General features: G+C 44.3%; 1 protein-coding gene across 3 annotated transcripts in view; it reads left to right on the top strand.

The window, feature by feature from the left end:
• AMBRA1 (autophagy and beclin 1 regulator 1) overlaps window positions 1-20,892 on the top strand; it is a 194,996-nt gene that overhangs the window by 139,395 nt on the left and 34,709 nt on the right. For all 3 annotated transcript variants that reach the window (XM_077322340.1, XM_077322341.1, XM_077322342.1), the window contains one exon: window positions 3,874-4,013. In XM_077322340.1, coding sequence (XP_077178455.1) covers window positions 3,874-4,013 — 140 coding nt within the window. The remainder of the gene's footprint in view (window positions 1-3,873; window positions 4,014-20,892) is intronic.

Below are 20,892 nucleotides of genomic sequence, written 5' to 3'. Positions count from 1 at the left end.
TGTTTAAACATTACCATAGCAATCAGAGAGTGTTAGGGCAGTGGTTGAGAGTAAAGGAGTAAACTACCCCCCCCCCCCCGGGCCTCAGTAAAATTGTCAAGCGTTGAGTGGTCCCCGGTGATAAAAAGGTTGGGGACCACTGATTTAAAATACAATGATAACTTTCATAAAGTCTAATATAAACCCATAGGCAGGTCAGCTTAGGTTCAGATCATGTGTGGGGGGATGTCTGGAGTGGGGGAATGTCTGGAGGAATGTCTGAATGTCTGGAGTTGTTATTAGTGCTGCCTCTACCAAATGCCTGGTGGAGGAGCTTCCTTTTACAGGTCTTGTGAAATTGTGGAAGGTCAGACATGGCCCGAACTCTTGAGGGAGCTCGTTCCACCAGGTAGGGGCCAGGACAAAGTAAGCTCTGGCCCTGGTGAGGACCAACACACTTATTTGGAACCAGAGATCACCAGCCAGTTGGAGTTGGTGGAGTGTAAAGCTCTCTTGGGGGTATAAACACGGAGGCTGTCTCTCAAATATATTGGGCCCAGACTGCATATGGCCTTGAAGGTGATTACCAAAACCTTAAGCCTGATCTGGAATTCAGTCAGGAGCCAGTAGAGTTGTTGGAGGGCTAGCTGGATATGTACCCTCCACGATGTGTTTGTGAGGGTACTGGCTGTGGCATTCTGGATCAGGTGCAATTTCCAAAACAAGGTTAAGGGCAGGCCTGCATAGGGTGAGTTGCAGAAGTTTAGTGTAGAGTTGACCGTTGCGTGGATCACTGTGGACAAGTATTCTGGAGTGAAGTAGGGCGCTAGTAGCTTGGCGCAGATGATAGAAAGGGAGGCATCGAGGATCACGCCCAGGTTTCTAGTGGAGTGAGGTACTGTTAGTGGCACTCCTTCCAGGGTAAGGTGTTTAATTAGGTTAAATTTCATTCTGGGGTTGGGTAGAGTTGATTTGGAAATATTGAAGTGATTTAAATTAATTAGAATTTAATTATTTATTAGTGCTAATTAATTAGAGACTTAATAAGCTAGCCTGAATTGATTAGAGATTAACTTGGTGTAGTGGTTAGGAGTGCGGATTTCTAATCTGGCAAGCTGGGTGATCTTGGGCTCGCCACAGCACTGATAAAGCTGTTCTGACCGAGCAGTAATATCAGGGCTCTCTCAGCCTCACCTACCTCACAGACTCTGGCTTTGTTTTAACATATTCCACTTTTAAAGGCCTTCCAAAACCAAACTTTATGTCAAGATAAAACAAACATAATTGAGAATAAAAATAAATTAAACAAAATCTGTATACCATGCTTTGCGGTATAAATAAAAGGCTAAGGGGGGTTGGGATGGGCCAAGTCCGGGATCAAAACCCCGGATTGGCCCCTTGGCCATGGTGCGCCTTCTGACTGGCCCCTTCCGACTTGGCCCTGCCTGGACGACAGTCAATTGCCACAGGCTTCCGTTCGCCCCTTACCCCTCCAATAGCCGCGCGTAACCTGGCCGACCGCCAGACGCTTCCCTCGAGCCTCATCCCCGGCCCTGCTGAGCAGATGCACGGCTGCGTAGGGGGGAGGACTCCTCCCGATCCGTCCCGGGGTAATGGCGACTGACTGCGACGAGCCGCCACCTGGCCTTTCCTGTGTGCCACGCCCCCAGCTAGGACGTTGCCAGCTGAAGCACGAGGAGCCACGTGCCCTGCACCCCTGGCAGCCACTTCCCTTCCAGCCAAGCTGCGCGGGATTCCCTGATGAGTGAGCTGCGTAGTGGACCAGGCGAGCTCTGGAGAACCTGCCAACCCACTGGTCACTGGTGGGGACACATGAGGAGGAGAGTGGCCCGAGGTTTCCTGCGAGGCTGCCCGAGCACTTCTGCCTTTGGACATGCGCCGGCCCCACTCCATAGCCCGTGCCAAGACTGCCGAGTGATGCAGCCGGGTTGCGGTGGGGCGCCCCAACTGGCATGACCTTCAGAAGCCACCCGATCCCCGGGGAGAGGAGCCCCCGCGGAAGCCTTCCCGCAGCCCTCAGGGCATGCTCCAAGGGCCACGCCCAGCCAAGGGTCTCGCCAGGAACAGGGGGCGGGAGGGGGGTGCCCCCCCTTCAAAGCCCATCCTTATGGACGGGCTTTGAAGCCTAGCAATAAATAAAACAATAATCATGCCACATAGCAAGTTACCAATAGTGATTACAGTTGTCTAAATCCAAAGAGGGATTTGTATGGAGCAGTCTCTTTAAGGTCATTTGGGAGCACACCTTACTTTGAGGAACAACACCTCCAGGGCTACATACCTATTGTCAGTCATGAAGGGGAAGAGTCAAGCATAGGGATGGCAGAACCCTTGTCCTTATATCAAGCTTAACTTCCAAACCACTAGAACCAGACGGTTCTCTAACAATATCCTGCAACTGTACACCAAACATAGGGTATAAGTACACCAAACATAGGGTATTCTTCAAATGAGTCTTAGCCGTCTAGGAGCAGCAGTGAGGGTACGTGATGTAGGTTATACATCAGAGCTGTTCTACAGGGTGACGCTGCAATGATAGTGATGACACCACAATTCTTTCCTGTTAATGTTACTACACCTTAGGCTCCATGATGAGTGCTAAACTTCCTACCTGCTTCATCAGCTTGTACTTTCTGTTATACTCTGGAGCTACCCTGTGAAGGGGGGGATGTCACATGACAGGGATGATGTCTGTAGCCCAGTTTGTTCTGTATTTCACAGATCAGCCAGGGCCTCATCAGAGGCATTAGCCTAACTGGCCTGCTGGGAGAGGACACTGCTGCAATGAAACTATTGAATATCTCCACATCCAGAAATTTCTATCTAGTTGCCAAAGCTAGAAATCTAGATCCAGAGTGTGTCCTCTTATCTTTGTTGGGCTAATGATATGCTAGAACACTCCTGAACTGGATCCTGTGCATAATTTGAACCATCAGGTGCCTTACTACTCTCCATACTGTGGAGATAATGCCTCAAGCACATCATAAATTACCAAAACAGAAGATGTCCTAATTTATATACATAAACATGTAAACCAGCATTAAATTTAAGTCCATAATCCTCACTCACTTCAATAGAGACCCTCTTAAAATGCAAACTGTATCTCCTGCTGGGTTGGAGTTGTAGCCAAGTATGCAGAAAATACTGTAATGTGTACTACCAGATTCCATTAGCCTGAGCTTCATAAATGAGCAACTGGATGTTTAGTGCCTACAGAGAGAGGGGTTTCCTCACACGTGCTGTGTGTAGAGAATATAGTTCCTGGATCTTGGTTCAGTCTGGCTGGAGAGCAGCAGAAGGAATCTGGGAACAGAAGAAATCATCTCCCAGCCTTATTGTTCCAGCTGTTACTGCTCACAACTGAAGCTATTTACCAACAGTTCCTTCCTTCTTTCTGGTATATTTTTGTTTTGAAGGAAAGTTTGGAATGGGGTAAGGAATAGAGCAGAGAAGGTGATAATGAATCAGCCTTTGATGGAAGACTCTGTCACCCCAAAAACTGTAAGCATTACCTTAAACTTGAGGCAATACTGCATCTCCTAATCTTTCAACAAATTTTCCTATTATCATGTGACAAATTATGCCATAATAGAGTGGGCCTTTATAACAGGACTAGAGCATTATGATCATGCTGGAGTTTAGCCTGATGCCAATAGACTGTACTTTCACAGTGTTTAGTTAGTACTTATGGACTGTTCCAATAGAACACCTGCTATGCAGCTGCCCTTGAATCAGCCTGTTCAATGTTTATGGTTACTTATGTCTGAATTGCCATTTGATTGTTTCAACAGCAAGTAAAAGACTGAGTTATTTGGTGTTCTGCCTGACTTACATCATCAGTTGGACTCAATGGTGATTTTCTTTTTCTTTTAGAGAGTGTTCAACGTCCTGTACCCAATGCCAGCTGACCAAAGGAGGCACGTCAGCATAAATTCTGCTCGCTGGCTGCCTGAACCAGGCTTGGGATTGGCATATGGCACTAATAAGGGGGATCTAGTGATTTGCCGACCAGAGTAAGTGCTTGAAGGCTCTCTGAAGTTTTTGGTAAAACACTTTCAAATGCTTATCTTAATTTATGATGAAACTTTCAAGAATTGGTCTCGTTTTCCTGACAAATATACCATTGTTTCTTTTGCCTTGAACAGTTTATCTCTGTTTAAGTGGACAGTCATAGAGGGCACCAAAAAGAGAGCACCACTGGATAGATAGATGACTTTAATATACCAAATTTTTTCAAGATCTATTTATTTTGTTTATTTATACCCTGCTTTCTCCTTTTCTCCTCCCGAAGCAACTTTCATTGTTCTCCATTTTATCCTCTCAACAACCCTGTGAGGTAGGTTAGACTGAGAGAATGTGACTGGCCCAAAGTCACCCAGAAAGCTTCCATGTCACATGGGGATTCAGTCCTGGGTCTGTCTGAGACTAGTTCAACATGCCTTATTTCTCCTTATTAATTTGCTAGTAATATAATCACATTTCCCCCCAGATGGTTTAATATAGCTTTAACATTAACCTTTTCGCCCTTATCTAAATGATAATTTTCTTAGTAGATCTTATTATCTATACCATTTTTACCCATCATACCAATTCAAATATTAAATGTCCTAGTTCTTTACTGAGAATCTCTGGTTCCCCAGCTGATGGCATCCAGAAGAGCATGTTTCATAAAGGCAGATACAGTTGTTTTAATTGTGTAGTTTCAGAAAAGACATGAGTATTGTCTCACAACATTTAAAGAATGTATATATCATTTCAGGAATTTGTTTTGGGAATATCATTTCAGTATCAGGAATGTCAGCTATAAATGAGATGATTCTGCCTTATGGATGCTAGGTTGATCCCATTGAAAACAGCATAAGTAACTTGGCCTCCAGAGTCTGGACACCAGGTCTACTGCCTTTTGGTACAAGCAGGAGAGATGCCAGATCTACTAACCACTGAAAACTAGTACAGTCCTCATACTCCCAATATTTGAGGGAAGATTAATTTTAGGAATCCCAAAGTACTGAGAGTGCCTTGTTTCATTTCAGGTTTTCTGGAAACAAATAGGGAATTTTAGGCACTGTTTCAGAACAGAAATATCCAAATGTTCACCCCCAAGATAAGATTATTTTCCACACTGGAATGGATCTTTTACCACAGTAGGCTTCCACCCCACAAGACTGGTAGCTGGTATGGGACAGCTAAGTACGTCTGAAGATATGTGTGTCTCCTCATCCCTAGCTGTGGGGGATGACTACTCCCAAGACTACTCCCAACTGTGACTATCTTAGTAACAGTTGAAAAGGATACAGAATTTTCTGTTTGAAGCAGAGTTTCAAGGATAGTGCAGTCCTCTTCGATACAAAGCATCTGTCTTGAGCTGGTGTACCTTAAAGGTTTTGCCAGAGCTCCATTGCCAACCATCCACCAAATCCTAGCCACGTGTCCTACCCACCGTCTGCCATTCCTGTCTGTAACAATGCTTTATGAACAAGAGGCTAAGCTGAGATGCTTCTCTTTTTACTTTAAAGGTGGACACAATGTACCCTCAAAAAAGTTAATAGTAAGTGTTACTAATCTCCAGAGTGTAAAGTTTCAATCAAAAGCCTAGTTTCCTAGTACAGTGGTCCCCACCCTCCAGTCCGGGGACTGGAACCGGTCCGTGGATCAGTCGGTACCGGGCCGCGGCTCCTCGTCCTCCTCCCTGGCTGCTGCTTCGGGTGCTGCCCTGACACTCTGCCACTGGCTCACCTTTAGTGCTCTCCAACAGCTGCCATGGCTGGGGCTCCCCCTTGGTGTGGCACTGCGCAGCTGCTGCTGGCAGCGCCCCCCCCCCCAGCAGGTGTCAGGGGTGCTGGCGGGAAAGCAAGTCGAGCAGGGGCTCAGGTGGCGGCGATATCCCTCAGCAAAAGACTACCCCCCCCCCCGGGCCTCAGTAAAATTGTCAAGTGTTGACCGGTCCCCAGTGATAAAAAGGTTGGGGACCACTGTCCTAGTATATGTAATATAAACTGCAAATAATTATCTGGGCCTGCAAGCTGTAGATTATATAACAATACCTTATTATACTTACATATGATATGGGATGGACTATAAGCACATGTGAGGCACCATGTATACTGTGTACCGCCTTTATGCACCTATTCATTTTCTTACCCGTTGTAGCATGCATCTTTTCAGCCAGCCATGGATACTTCTGCAAGGAGATTCACCTAAATTTTAAGGCTGCAAAGTATATACAGCCATCCATCTCATAAAATCTACGTCTGTCATGTTTGTCTGCAAACTGACCCCATTTTCTCACTAGCCTATTCAGTCATTAGTGGAGATGCCTCCAGCAACAGAGGCCCGAATGCATTGTTTGCCTTTTGTGAGCAGCCGTTCTGGGTGAATGATAAGGGACCGATTGGAAGTACCATCGTGTTCTAATTCTTGTGCTCACTGAAATGTGCTAGGTATTTCAAACAGCCACTCTGAGGCACCATTGATTAGGAGTCCTTATTTCTACAGCTGACCTGGCAGAACTGGCTGGACTGGGAACTTGGTAACACTGCAAAGTTGCAAAGAATGTTAAAAATAATTAAATATGTCACTTCAGTAATGACCTGGAAAATGGGGATCTTCTGTGGTACCCATATTTTTGGTAACAGAATCATGAATCCAGAGTTCTATCTTTGTACTTCTGTTGTACTCATATCTGACGTGTATAGGCCAGGCAAGCCTGATCCTGTCAGATCTCAGAAGCTAAGCAGGGTTGGCCCTGACTAGCACTTGGAAGGAAAGGCAGTCTCCAAGGAATCCCACACACCCATACACAGACACACACAACCCCCCTGGCTGCCCCCCCATCGCGCCGCCGCTGCTTCCCCGTGCCCAGAGACACACACACACTGGGCAGCCCCCCCTGGCCGCACCCCCCGCCAATGCCCCGCCGCCGCTTCCCTGCCCCCACAAAGACACACACAAAAAGCCCTGGCCGCCCCCCATCGCACCACCACCGCTTCACCACCCCCACAGACACACACACACCAGCCAAACCCCCCTGGCCTGCACCCCCCCGCACGATCGCCCTGCCGCCACTTCCCCGCTCCCACAGACACACACACACCCATGCGCCGCGCTCTCCCAACCCTTCCCCCACCCCACACACCCACACACACACTCCTTTCTACCACCCCTCTTTCCTCGCCACCTCCCCCTCCTGATTCGCCTCCCTGCGATTCCCCCCACCCTTCACACACACCCTTTCACCTACCTCTCTGCCTGCCTTCCTTTCTTCCTTCTTACTTCCTGAATTCCTGACTTCCTCTATTTCTCCATCTCCTTCCTGTCTCTCTGTCTCTCCCTCTCACTTGCTTCCCATCTTTCTCCTTTACTTCCTTTCTTTCTCCCTTCTACCCATCCTTTCAACCACCCCTTGCCCTTCTTTCTCCCTCCCATTCCTCCATTCCTCTTCTTCCTTCTTTTCCTACAGTCTGCCTCCCCATTCTCTAGTGCCCGCTGACTTTCTTCTACAGCGGGCTTAATTTCTAGTAAATAAATAAAATTGTATTTCAAAAAGTGAAAATTAAGAGTTAATCAAAACTGAGCATATAAGAAATGCCCAATGTAAACGGCTTTTGGTTGGACCCTGTGAATGAGAAATAAACAGTGTTCATGAAATGGATTTCTTCCGCTTCTTTCTATGCCCCCAGGCTGTGATAGGTCTACAGTTCCCCCTCCCCCCAACTGAGAGGTCGAATCTACTGAGGGCTTGTCAAAGTTGCTTGTTGAAATGTTGTTCTAGCTGATACGTTATTGTTATTTGTTATATTGATATCTGTTGTATTGTTATTGTTATATGGATATTGTTCTCTGTAAATGTTCTATATGTTTTTTGTAAACTGCCCAGAGCTGTAGGGAAGGGCGGTATAAAAATCTAAATAAATAAATTAAAATAAATAGGAGATTGGATGCCCCTCCGGGACAGAGTGGGGAACAGTATGGGCGACTGGCAAAAGAATGGGGGAATTGGCTGACACAAGATGAGAGGAGGATAATTTTTGCTGCTTCCCATTCTATACCCGATGTACTGCTGAGTCTTACAGAAAGGGCATAGGCAACTTCAAGTGAAGTAGAAGAATCCATTTCATGATTCTTTTTTCTATTGGTAAGATCCAACCCTATCTATTCTTTCTTGCAGGAATTACACAAAAAGCTCTAAGAATCAGAATTTTCTAGTTCAATGATCCTCTCTTTGAATTCTTTATTTGTACTGTATTTTATCTCACCCTTCATGGAGCTCAGGGCAAGAAATATGTTTTGCCGTGCTTTCTTTTATCCTCACAAGAAGCCTGTGAAATGGGTTAGGCTGACTGCCCCAGGGTCACCTAGTGAACTTTATGGCAGAAAGGGGATTGTTTTTATGCATCTTTACTATTCCTAATGAAATAATGTGCAGAGATTCATAAATGTAATTCTTCTCCAGGCAATTGACAAATATTTTAGGTACATTCCAAAGTTGAAGAATAATTTCTCAAAGATAAGAATTAGTTTTGTCTTCTTTGAAAAATGTTTTCAGCAGAGCAAATTTTTATAGAGCAAAAAAACCATTATATATATATATATATATATATATATATATATATATATATATATATATATATATATATATATATATATATATATATATATATATATATATATATATATATATATATATATATATATATATATATATATATATATATATATATATATAAAAATGTAACTAGGGGTGTGTGAGGCAAAAAAGCTGAGGCAAAAAAATCATGAATCAGTGCTAATTTGGATCCTCCCCACACAGTCCAAGCCAATCCCAATATTAACTGCTTGTTGGGGTGTGCAGGGAGGGCCAGTTTAATCTGACCCCCTGCACATCCTGACAAACAGCTGATCCACAGAGAGGCTGTGCGGGAAGAGCTGGTTCAAACTGATCCTCCCCACACAGCCCAAATTGTTCCTGTAGAGAGACTTCTCTCAGCAGGATCAGCTGTTTGGTGGGCTCTGGGCGCATTTAAATGGAACTAGATCTCTTTAAATGTCTCGGAGCCAAAAAATTCCGTATTCTGCATTTGCTTAACCTGAATCCCTATACTGATTTGGGTTATTCAGGATATACTGAATCAGTTAGGGTCAATTCAACCCGAAACAAGTTCATTCTTGTTTTGTGCATATCCCTAATGTAACCCTATTCTTAAAAACAAAATAATAGTCTTATGGAACCTTTAAGGCTAACAGATTTGTTGCAGAATTAGTTTCCATGCATTTAAGCCCTTCGTATCACATGCATGGATTGTATTCTTTCTATAAGATTTTTGTAAGAAAAATGTTAACAGTGGTTAATAGGCCTAGTTTGACATCTCAGTTCAGAACGTTCTATGTATTTAAAAAAAACTTGATGACTGGGAATTAATTTCACTTATCTCAAAGTGGGCTATAGCGTTTGCTGCAATAAATTTAAGGTACTAGAAGGCTTACATTTTGTGTCTGCTATGATAGAATAGCATAATTTATTCATTGTCTGTCTTCTAGTGCAGCCCCACATTGGGATTGGACCTATGCAGGCTGGCTGCAGACATTTTTCAATTAAAAAAAACACCTATAATGGTGGCACTAGAGTTTGAACCAAGTAGATCTATAAGGATCACTTTTTAGTTGGGAATTTAAACTTCTTGGCTCAGGTCTAAAATATATTTTAGCCAATATTTAAACAATAGGAGCCAGGCTTCAGTTTCCACTGGGTTTTGACCCATTTGTTTCTACTGTTGCTTCTTTGAGGACTTCTCCATTGGAGGGGGTGTTGACTGTTGGATTCTCATCAAGCTGCTGTTTTTGTTGTCTTCAAGTCAATTGCATGCAAATCTAAAGACATGTCAGCAATGGAGTAACTCTGCCTGATAATATAAATGTCTGCCTGATAATATAAATATTGTTTGATGAATGTCCCAAAATGCTGTATAGAACACATATGGAAACAGAACATGCTGTAATGTGCTTATAATCTAAAATAGGCAGCAAAAAAAAAACAAAACAGTACAGTTAAAATCTGTAAAAAGAAAATTAAAATACCAAAAATGTAAACTTAGGATTCCTTTGAAGAGATGTATCTTTTTGAAAAAGAAAAGCAAGGGAAGAAAATCTGTTAATGAAATATCAACAACCAGTATGTTTCATATATAAGAAATAGTGAGAGGAAAACATGACATGAAATAGAAAAATAAAATAAGACCTACTGAGCAACAGAGCCATCAGGCCACAAAGATGAAGAGGGCAAATCAAAGAGCAGGAGTGAGAGAATAGATACCTTTTAAATTAAGTTTTAACAAGACTTTTTTTTATACATAAAGATTGAGCTATACTGTCCTCCACTCATATTGTCAGTTGACCCATGTAATCCTAAATTGAATGTGAAATAGAAATGGTAGCTGATGCTAGTAGTGAAATACAGTCACATTTATGTGCAGAAAAAATGATGTTGGCAGAATGCAAGAAATAAAGAGACTTAAGAGCAAGATGAACTAAAAAACCCAAATAATCCAAATGAAATAAAGTAGCAGAATGAACCCAATTGTAGTCAGAATGAACAACAAATCAACAGCAATTGTAATGGTATTTTAACAAGTGTAAGTTACATAACTTTACACCCACTTGGACCCACAGTATGCTAACGTCTTTATGGCTGACCTGGAACAACAATTCCTAAACTCCGATCCTCTAACACCTATCTTATACCTGCAATTTAGTGATGACATTTGTATTGTCTGGATACTTGTTAAAGACATCCTGGACAAATTCTATCAGGCATTCAATGACTTTCACCCCACCCTCAATCTGACAATGAACTAATCAATGCAAGAAATACATTTTCTGGATGCTACTGCAAAAATATACCCTGGACGCATAGACTCTGCCTTCTAGCAGAAGCCTACTGACTAGCAAACCATATTTATATGCCTCCAGATACCACCCTAAACATCTTTAAATAGGACAGGATCCTATTAAATAAAAGAGTAAGGCCACCTGGGGAGGAGTTAGGGCGGGCCCTGTCCAGGATAAAAACTCAGAGGGCCCAATCAGGAGCCGCGAAGCAGCTCCTGATTGGGCCCTCCGAGTGTCCATCCAGGGCCAATCAGCCAATGGGGAGGCACACAAAGTGCCTTCCTATTGGCCCCTCACCAGGACAGACCAAAATTCCATTCACCCAGCCCAGTCTGGCTGCCAGTCTGCTCCTGACCACCAAAGGGAGAGGAGGTCAGTAGGGCTGCCAAGGGGGAAGAGAACAGAGGCTTGGACAGGCTGTGCCAGCCCTTTTCGCCCCAAGGCTGTCCTAACTGCCATGTCCAACTGCAAATTGCCTCAGAACCCTGGAGAGTGCTCCCCTCCCCCACTTCAGGCCTGCTGCAAAGGAGCCTCTGACAGGCCCTGACTGAGGGAAGGAGGCCTTTCCAAGAGCAACGCTGGGGAGCCCTGAGGGTCTTCCTTTTGAGGGGGGGGGGGACTTTCCCCTTCTGCCAAACAGTTGCCTGACAGGGAGGCTACAGAAAAGCCCCTTCTCATTTAAAATACTGCTCTGGCCGGGGGTTAGACACAGCCAAGCCATGTGTCTTTGTTCTTTGCAACTCTCTGCAGATTTGAGGCCACTGCACAGCGTTATTCTGCAGAGGAAGCTGGCTCTTTTGTCTCCTGTTTCATCTGCACAACAACCCTGTGCAGTAGGCCTCAAGTCTTTCAATTCAACAACAACCTGTGTGGGAAGCCTTAAATGTTTCTTCTCTACCACAACCCTGTCCAAAGTAGCCTTTTCTGCCTGGGGAGCTGATCTTTATACTCTGCAGGTGAGCTGTAATTCCAGGAGCTCTCCAGGCCACACCTGTAGGTTGGCTACCCCTGGATTGGAAATATTCCTGGAGGTTTGGAGGTGGGACTTCAAAATCGTACAATGCCTCAGAGTCCAGCCTTCAAAGGAGCCATTTTTGCCTGCAGTTGGTAGGGAGTGGTGCAGGAGTGTCCCTCCTGGCCTATGGGTTATGGCCAGCCCTTATCAGCAACTGTTTGTATTCTGGGGTGCAGACAGGCAGACCAGCATCAGTCCTGTGAGTCTGGAAAGTGCAGGAAGATCTAAATAAATATTTATAGCCTGAAGCGAAGTAGAGAACAAGTAAATGTCTGGAGACACATCGTAACTGAAATAGTAACTGGCAAATAAAAAAACAGTATTAAAAACCTTACTAAGGTCAAGACTGCTGTGCACAGACAGTCTTCCTCTTAGGGTTGCCAGCTTCCCCGTGAGGCTCGCTACCCCACCTCCCTCATGGGGAGTCTGCTATGGGGAGAGAAGGGGAAGACGATTGGAAAATGCTTTGAGACACCTGAGGCCTGCTGGGTCACTGCGGCCCATTCCCAGTTCTCTCAGATCTCTCACAACCCTACATACCTCACAGGTTTACTATTGTGGAGAGACAAATGGAAAAGGTGTTTGTAAACCACTTTGAGACTCCTTTGGGTAGTAAGCAATAGGGTACAAAAATCCGTTCTTCTAAGGAGCAACCATGAAAGAAGCATGTGGGCACATAACATTTTACCAACAGTGAAAATATGGGAGACAGAAGGAACAGGGTGGACACCTGTGTACTGAGACTACCCTATGTGTATTAGGGCAGAGGGGCATTTTGGTGAATGTGGCCTAATTCACACAAGAAGGGAAATGACACAGAACTGGGGGGAATTGGTTGCCATGTAATCTTCCCCTAAGAAGAGTCTCCAGTCTGATTTTCCCTTCACATATCTGAGGACATGGCTCTGGAAAGCTCATCTGTAACCACTATGCCACAATTCCCAAAGGACAGTCCTCTCCCACAATCAATGAACATTCCACACCACAGGTTCTTGACACCCATATCTCCACACCCATGGCCTCATTTGTCACCATGCCACCACAACCTCCCACACAACACACATGACAACCCCATGCCCATACAGACTGGACAACTCCTCCCCTTCCTCTTCCCACTGCCAAGCTCTAGCGCCCGTTGTATTCTTGGAGACAACCGGCTTTGCCCCTAGTACCAAATAATACATTGTGCACAGCCAAACTCTACACTACAGCCTCATCTGAGGGATCTATAATAGACCTTTTTGGAATGAAAATATCCACTTCATGAAGTAAGAAAAACAGATTTACAAAGCCAGAATGGTACCCAGCGAAAACTTGTTTCAAGACAAGCCCAAGAGATAATAACATAACGCCAGTAAGTGGTCACATATAGCTCTCGTCTCAAAACAGTTTAACACATAATCAGTGACATACAACCTCTACTGGATAAGGACAGTTCTCTTTCACAAGTACTGAGGGTAAACTTTCAGTGGGCGGATTTCAAAGTAGCGGTTATCTGTTTGTAAACTCTCATATTATCTGTATGCTAATTTTCTTCAGTTATCTGTATGCTACTTTGCTTCTGTTCTAATAGTCCTAGCTATATTTTTTGCTCATTTACTTATGCATTTTGACTCTATCCCCTCCTGGCAACACCCTTCACCTTAGCAGGACCACAAGAGCCAAGCATCTCTTCTGCCTAAATTCACAGAATCAGCATTTCTGTCAGATGGCTATTTAGCCTCTTCCTAAAAACTTACAAGGAAAGAGAACCCACCACCTCCCGAGGAAGATTGTTCCACTGAGGAACCGCTCTAACTTCTTCTGGATGTTTAGCCAAAGATTTTTTTTGAATTAATTTCAACCCATTGGTTCTGGTCTGACCCTCTGGGGCAACAGAAAACAACTGCTCCATCCTCTATGTCAATGGTCCCCAACCTTTTTATCACTGGGGACTGGTCAATGCTTGACAATTTTACTGAGGCCCAGGGAGAGTAGTCTTCTGCCAAGGGACATCGCTGTCGCCGCCTGAGCCCCTGCACCCCTGACTTCCCGCCGTCCAATGGGGGGTGCTGCCAGCAGCAGCTGCGCAGTGCCACATCGAGGGGAGCCCCAGCGATGGCGGCCACTGGAGAGCACCAAAGTTGAGCTGGTAGCAGAGTGGCAGGGCAGCCCCTGAGGTAGCAGCCTGGGAGAAGGACGAGGAGGAGCCGTGGCCCAGTACCAACTGCTTCCCAGACCGGTACCGGTCCCTGGACCGAGGGTTGGGGACCACTGCTCTATGTGACAGCCCTTCAAGATGGCTATCATATCACCTCATAGTTGTCTTCTCTCCAGGCCAAACAGATCAAATTCCTGCAACCTTTCTTTTATATGTCTTGGTCTCCAAACCCCTCACCATTTTTGTTGCCTTCCTCTGGATGCACTCCATTTTGTCTACATCCTTCTTCAGTTGTGGAGCCTAAAACTGAACCCAGTATTCTATGTGAGATCTTACCAGAGCAGAGTAAAGCTTGTATGATCCAGATGCTTTGATACAGCCCAAAATCCCATTTGCTTTTTTAGCCACTGAGTAACACTACTGACTCATGTTCAGTGTATGGTCGACTAAGACCCCTAGATCCTTTACGCACATACTACTGCCAAGACAAGTCTCTGCCATCCTATAATAATGCATTTGATTTTTCCTACCTAAATGCAGAACTGTACATTTTTCACTATTGACATTTATTTTATTCATTTTAGCCCAGTTTTCTAGCCTGTCAAGATCATCCTGTACCCTGATTCTGTCTTCTGATGAGAAAGTTATGAAAATAAATCAGTTGTTTAAAATCTAGCTGGGGGAGAGGAAGAGCCTAGCTTATTCTCCCCTCTTGAAGTCCCCAGCTATTCAGGGACATGTAAAAGTTTCCCTTCAGATTAGACCTGAAGCTACACATAATCGGTCTAAGTAATTCCACCAGTTCATTTACTTGGATGGCAACTAGAGAACTGAATCTCAAGTACCTTCTCAACACTAAGCAGTGCCAGTCACCAGGGCACCTCAACATATGTCACCATCCCAAGCTGGCAGTCTTCAAGCAAAGGTTGGATACACACTTTTCTTGGATGCTTTAGGATGCTTAGGGCTGATCCTGCGTAGAGCAGGGGGTTGGACTAGATGGCCTGTATGGCCCCTTCCAACTCTATGATTCTAAGCTCCATTCTCCCATACCACCCACACCATTTCCAAGACGGACTGTAGGGGAATTCTGTAAGCTGTCTTTGACCCACAGCATGGGTCTCAAAGTTGGCAACAGGCTGAAGCCACTCCCGTCACCTCCTCCCACATGCCATTCTCTGCTGAGTCAAGCACAATGAGGATGTCCCCAAAACAAATGTTTCTGCTGCTTTTCAGAAATTATCAGGTGTTGAAATGGATTTGAGACTCACAAGCAGTTGGTAGTGAAAGTCTGCACTTACTTGCAGATAATGGAGGTAGAAACACAATATTTAAAAATAGACAAGGAAAAAGATTCACAGATAAGTATTTTAGAAGATCTTTGGTTTAAATTTTATAATGATATAATATCAGTCAACAAAATCATAAGGGAAAACATTATTAAAATCATATATACTTTATGCCTGACAGAGTTGCAAAAACATTGCCAGGAGCTTCTGAGAAATGTTGGTGTTGCAATAAAAAGTTATTTTTCATTTGTGTTGACAATGCCCACTAGCATACACATAACAGCATATAAACTAGTCTCTGGCCCTAAGGTAGTTTGTTTAAGTATTTTGCCTGAAGATATACTGCAGCAAAAATCTTTCTGCTAAAAAAATCTTTTGGTAGAAGCAAGACAATGTGCAAGCTTAGAAACAGTCAAACTTGCTGGGTATTGATGAATGTCCTTATAAAATATGGCAAATTTAAAAGAAGAGCTTTTTTTTAATACCTTGCACTAGGAATCACATAGAATCATAGAATCTTAGAATAATAGCATTGGAAAAGACATCATGGGTCATCTAGTCCAACCCCCTGCACTATGCAGGACAGTCACATTCACAGCTCATCCACTGTGACCTGCCATCCCCTTGAGCCTTCACAGAATCAGCCTCTCCATCAGATGGCTATCTAGCCTCTGTTTAAAAATTTCCAAAGATGGAAAACCCACCACTTCCAGAAGGAGCCTGTTGCACTGAGAAACCGCTCAAACAGTCAGGAACTTGTTCCAGATGTTTAGACGGAATTGCTTTTGCATTAATTTCATCCCATTAGTTCTGGTCTGTCCCTCTGGGACAAGAGACAACAATTCTGCTCCATCCTCTATATGGCAGCCTTTTAAATACTTGAAGATGTTTATCAGATCCCCTCTCAGTTGTGTCCTCTCCAGTCTATACAGACCAAGCTCCCCCAACCTTTCGTCATATGTCATACCAAGCTCCCCTCACCATCTTTGTTGGCCTCCTCTGGACAATTTGTCTACATCCCTCTACAACTGGGGTGCCCAAAACTGAACACAGGACTCCAAATGAGGCCGAACCAGAGCAGAGTACATCACCTCCCGTGATCTGGACACGATACTCCATTTGATACAGCCCAAAATCCCATTTGCCTTTTTAGCCACAGAATCACAGTGCTGACTCATGTTCAATGCATGGTCTATTAAGACTCCTAGAGCCTTTTTGCACGTGCTACTACCAAGACAAGTCTCCCCCATCCTATACTGGTGTATTTGGTTTTTCCTACCTAAATGCAGAACTTTACATTTGTCCCTATTGAACTTCATTTTATTCAGTTTAGCCCACTTCTCGAACCTATCAAGATCATCCTGTATTCTGATTCTGTCTTCTGTTGTGCTTGCTACCCCTCCCAGTTCAGTATTGTCTACAAATTTAATAAGTTTCCCTCCTAATCCCTCATCCAAATCATTTATAAACTAGAAATGAAGGCCCTTTTAGGCAGGCATAAAATGGGCGCTAGGCAGGCGCCCCGCGGGGAAGCCTTCAGAGGGTGAAGGCATCCGAGGGGCTGGCACGCGGCTGCAAGGCAGGGGCAAGCAGGGACGTGTTCTGGGGAGCGGGAACAGGCTGGCCGCGTAAGAGAGGCGGGCAGGCTGTTCCCAGGACCGGGAGAACAGGGGCGAGGACCTACCGATCCAGGAAGGACATGGGGACTTGGGCGAGGGCTCGCAGTAGGGGCGCGGCGGCAGCGAGGCGGCGAGGCATCGAGAGTTGGCAGCAGAATGTCCGCGACGAGGTGGGGAGGCGGCGATGGGTGGGTGAGGGGCGGATTCGGCGCGGGACCTACCGAGCATCAGCTGTGTGCATCGGGCGCGATGGGTGACCTATGGGCGGCAGCGTCGCATGCCGGCGGTGGTGGGGGAGCCACGGAAGGGAGTGGCAACGTTGGCAGAAGGGCGGCGGCGGCAGGCAAGGCCCGGCTGGCCACAGCAACGTTCCGGGAAGGGCTGCGGTGGCTCCGGAGGCACGTCTAGGAGCGGCAGTGGCCAGCGAGCGATTGGCAAGCTCTGGGCAGGAGCAGTGAGGGGCGGCGAAGGGCGGCGTCGAAGGGGCACGGTGTGCCAGGCCCTTTCCCAGGAAGTTGGGAGGTAGTGAGGCTGGAAAGGAGCAGGGCCGCCGCATCGAAGACGCAGCGTCCCTGCTCCTTTCCCCACAGCGAGGTGTTGTGTACGGCGGCCAAGGAAGCAATGGGGAGGCACGCTTTGCGCGCCTCTCCATTGCCTCCTTGGTCCAGGATTGACACTTGGAGGGGCGAATCAGGAGCGCGGCTCCTGATTCGCCCCTCCGAGTTTTTATCCCGGACAGAGCCTGCCCTAACTCCTCCCAACTTGCCCTTACTCTTTTATTTAATAACCGCGGAGCGGTTTACAGATAAGTTGAACAACACAGGCCCCAGGACAGATCCTTGGGGTACTCCACTTGTCACTCTTTTCCAAGAGGATGCTGAACCATTAACAAGGTCCCTCTGGGTACGATCTGTCAGCCAGTTATTGATCCACCTAACATAATTAGGATCCATACCACATTTTACTAACTTGTCAATAAGAATATCATGTGGAACCTTATCAAAAGTTTTACTAAAATCCAGATAAACTATGTCCACAGCATTCCCCTGATCCAGCAAGGTAGTCACTTTCTTGAAAAAAGAGATAAGGTTGATCTGACATGACTTGTTCTTGCGAAACCAATACTGAGCATTAGAAATCACAGCTCTCAGTTCCAGATGCTCAAGGACCAAGTGTTTGATTATTTGTTCCAAATTTTTGCCAGCTACAGATGTCAGGCTGACAGTTACCTGGATCCTCCTTTTTCCCTTTCTTGAAGATGGGGACAACATTTGCCCGCCTCCAGTCATCTGGCACCTCACCTGTTCTCCAAGAAGTGTCAAAAATAATGGAGATGACAGAAATGGCATCTGCAAGTTCTTTTATTACACTTGGATGGATGCAATTCATTTGGCCCAGAAGACTTTGTTTCATTTAAAGAAACTAAGTGTTTGTGGACTGCTCCCACAGTGATCCTAGGCCACCATTCCCATCTCCTGTGTTGTGTTACATTTTTGCCACATTGAGCACTATTTCTCTCACAAGACAAGACAAATATAACTAAAGAACCCTTTTTTTTTTGCTATGTTTAGCATTTCTTGCTACCCTAAGCTCATATTGAGCTTTAGCTTTTTTAACACTCCCCCCACAATTATTGGTTATTTGTTTATACGCATCCTTGGTAATAAGGCCTTCCTTCCATTTCCTTCTTTTTTATTCCTGAAATCATTTGACAACTGCTTATGGAGCCACCTTGCCTTCCTTAGGCACCTTCCATCTTTTCTTCTCAAGGGAATTGTTTATGATTGAGCCTTCAGCATTTCACTTTTAAGAAACTCCCGGGCCTCTTGGACTCCCATCTCTTTAAGTCTTTCTGACCATGGGACTCTATGCAACATACCTTTAAGGCAAAGCAGCTTACACTCACTTTTCCCTTCCTCTCCCCATGACACCCTGTGAAGTAGTCTTGACCAAGAGAGCTCTAAGAGAACTGTTTTGCAAGAACAACTCTAAGAGAACTGTGACTGACCCAAGGTAACCCAGCTGGCTGCATGAGGAGGAGTGGGGAATCAAACTCAGTTCTCCAGATTAGAATCTGCTTCTCTTTAACCATTGCACCATGCTGTCTGGTTTGTACTGATGAACAAAATTACAGTACGTAAAAATGCAGGAAGGGAAATGTATGGTTCAATATTAGTTTGTGGAGACATGGTTCCCCTTTATTCCATACTGAAACAAATATGTGTAATGATGGGTAAAAGATAATATTTAAGATATATCTGAACTAAGGATTATTAGACTAAAATGGATTCATTGTGTAAAATATTGTGTAAAAGTGTAAAATATTGGTGATAAACATTACAGATTGTAGGAATATGGTGACTTTCTTTTGATTTTCTATTTTGAACTAAATTTGATATGTGATACAGGATATTTTTTCATATTATTTCATTGGTATACCAAAAATGATTATAATATATATATTTAAAAGAAATTATCATGTATTCAGAGTCATAATTTATATTATTAATTTTTTACCAAATTCCAGATAAAGCTACTACCATTTGTTATGCTTTTTTCACCAGTCTTGACTTGCAACCATTTGTTTATGCATAAAGATATGCATAACAAATCAAATTATGAGCTGGTTTCATAATTGTTCTTAAATTGCTGTAGAGGCTGGCTGCACAGAGCAAAACATTGTGGTACAGTTCCAAATTTTGACCATAGATGTGCATACCTATTGATTATGGGTTTGAATACAGAATTGGAAGGTAATGTATTCCATAAGAACTATGCAGCAAATTGCTAGATCTACAAGCTGATGAGAGAAACCAGAAAACTTAACTGGAAATAATATCAAACAGTGCGTGTTGGGCTTCAAGAAGTGGGTCTTTTCTCCAGAAAATTTCCCATTGCTATGTTCTGAAGTTCCTATCCCTTTTCTGTGATGTACCTTTTGAATCTTACTGTTTAACATTCCTCCCTCAAATAGTTAACTTTAAAATAAAAATAAAAATACCTGTATCCTAGAAAGAAGAAAATTAATAAATGCATGCATATTAGATTTCTGGCCATTAAATGAGCAAATTTAGTACATTTCCAGAACACTTTCTTAGAAACCTTCTGTTTGTTATTAGCTCTGCACACATTGTCTGTTAGGTTATTTGACTCTCCTCCAGCATCTCTCTTTAATGAGATTTATCCATTTGCTTGTCTACCACAGATGACATTCTGACTGCTTTGTGCTATCCAAGGCAGGAAATTTTTTGACATAATGACTTACTTTTCCATTTTCAAGTCTTGTTTGCTATATTTGATCCAAGATTCTATAGCTGGTATAAAGTGTCTATTACTGGGTAGATGTGTGAGAGGCTGGAAATGGTAACTGGACCCCACTTGTGTATGAACAGTGGGCACAATTATGTATGAACAGTGGGCTTAAAAACAAAGCGCACATACATCTGGATGATTGGGAGAGGGCTGTTTCATCATGCACACACCCCCTTCCCTTATTCATTCCCCACCTCCAGAAAACACAACCTGGACTATGTTTTGCCTGCTTGATCCCCAAAAGACTGTGGACACTTTAAAGAAGATTTTATTTTACCTTTTACAAAGTAGCTTTGTGGTCCTGCAGCAACACGGACCATTAAAAAAAATACTCAAGGCAGGAAATGAAGAGGCGAGAGCAGAACAGTGCTAGTGAGACTGTCACGCATTTCCCTCCATTTGGGGTTGCCCCTGGATACTCCCTGATGAGAAGTGAGATTGTTATTGTTGTTGTTGTTAGTTGCAAAGTCGTGTCCCTATAGATCATCGCGACCCTATAGACAATGATCCTCCAGGACTTCCTGTCCTCTACAATTCCCCGGTGTCTATTTAAGCTCGCACCAGCTGCTTCAGTGACTCCATCCAGCAAGATAACAAGTGGCAAATCCAGTTTTGGTGATTTCTCTCATCCCA

This window comes from Paroedura picta, chromosome 2 (assembly GCF_049243985.1).
Source record: "Paroedura picta isolate Pp20150507F chromosome 2, Ppicta_v3.0, whole genome shotgun sequence".
Lineage (NCBI taxonomy): Eukaryota > Metazoa > Chordata > Lepidosauria > Squamata > Gekkonidae > Paroedura > Paroedura picta.
Note: the sequence above shows the minus strand (reverse complement) of the source record. Positions and strands in the feature narration are given on the sequence as shown.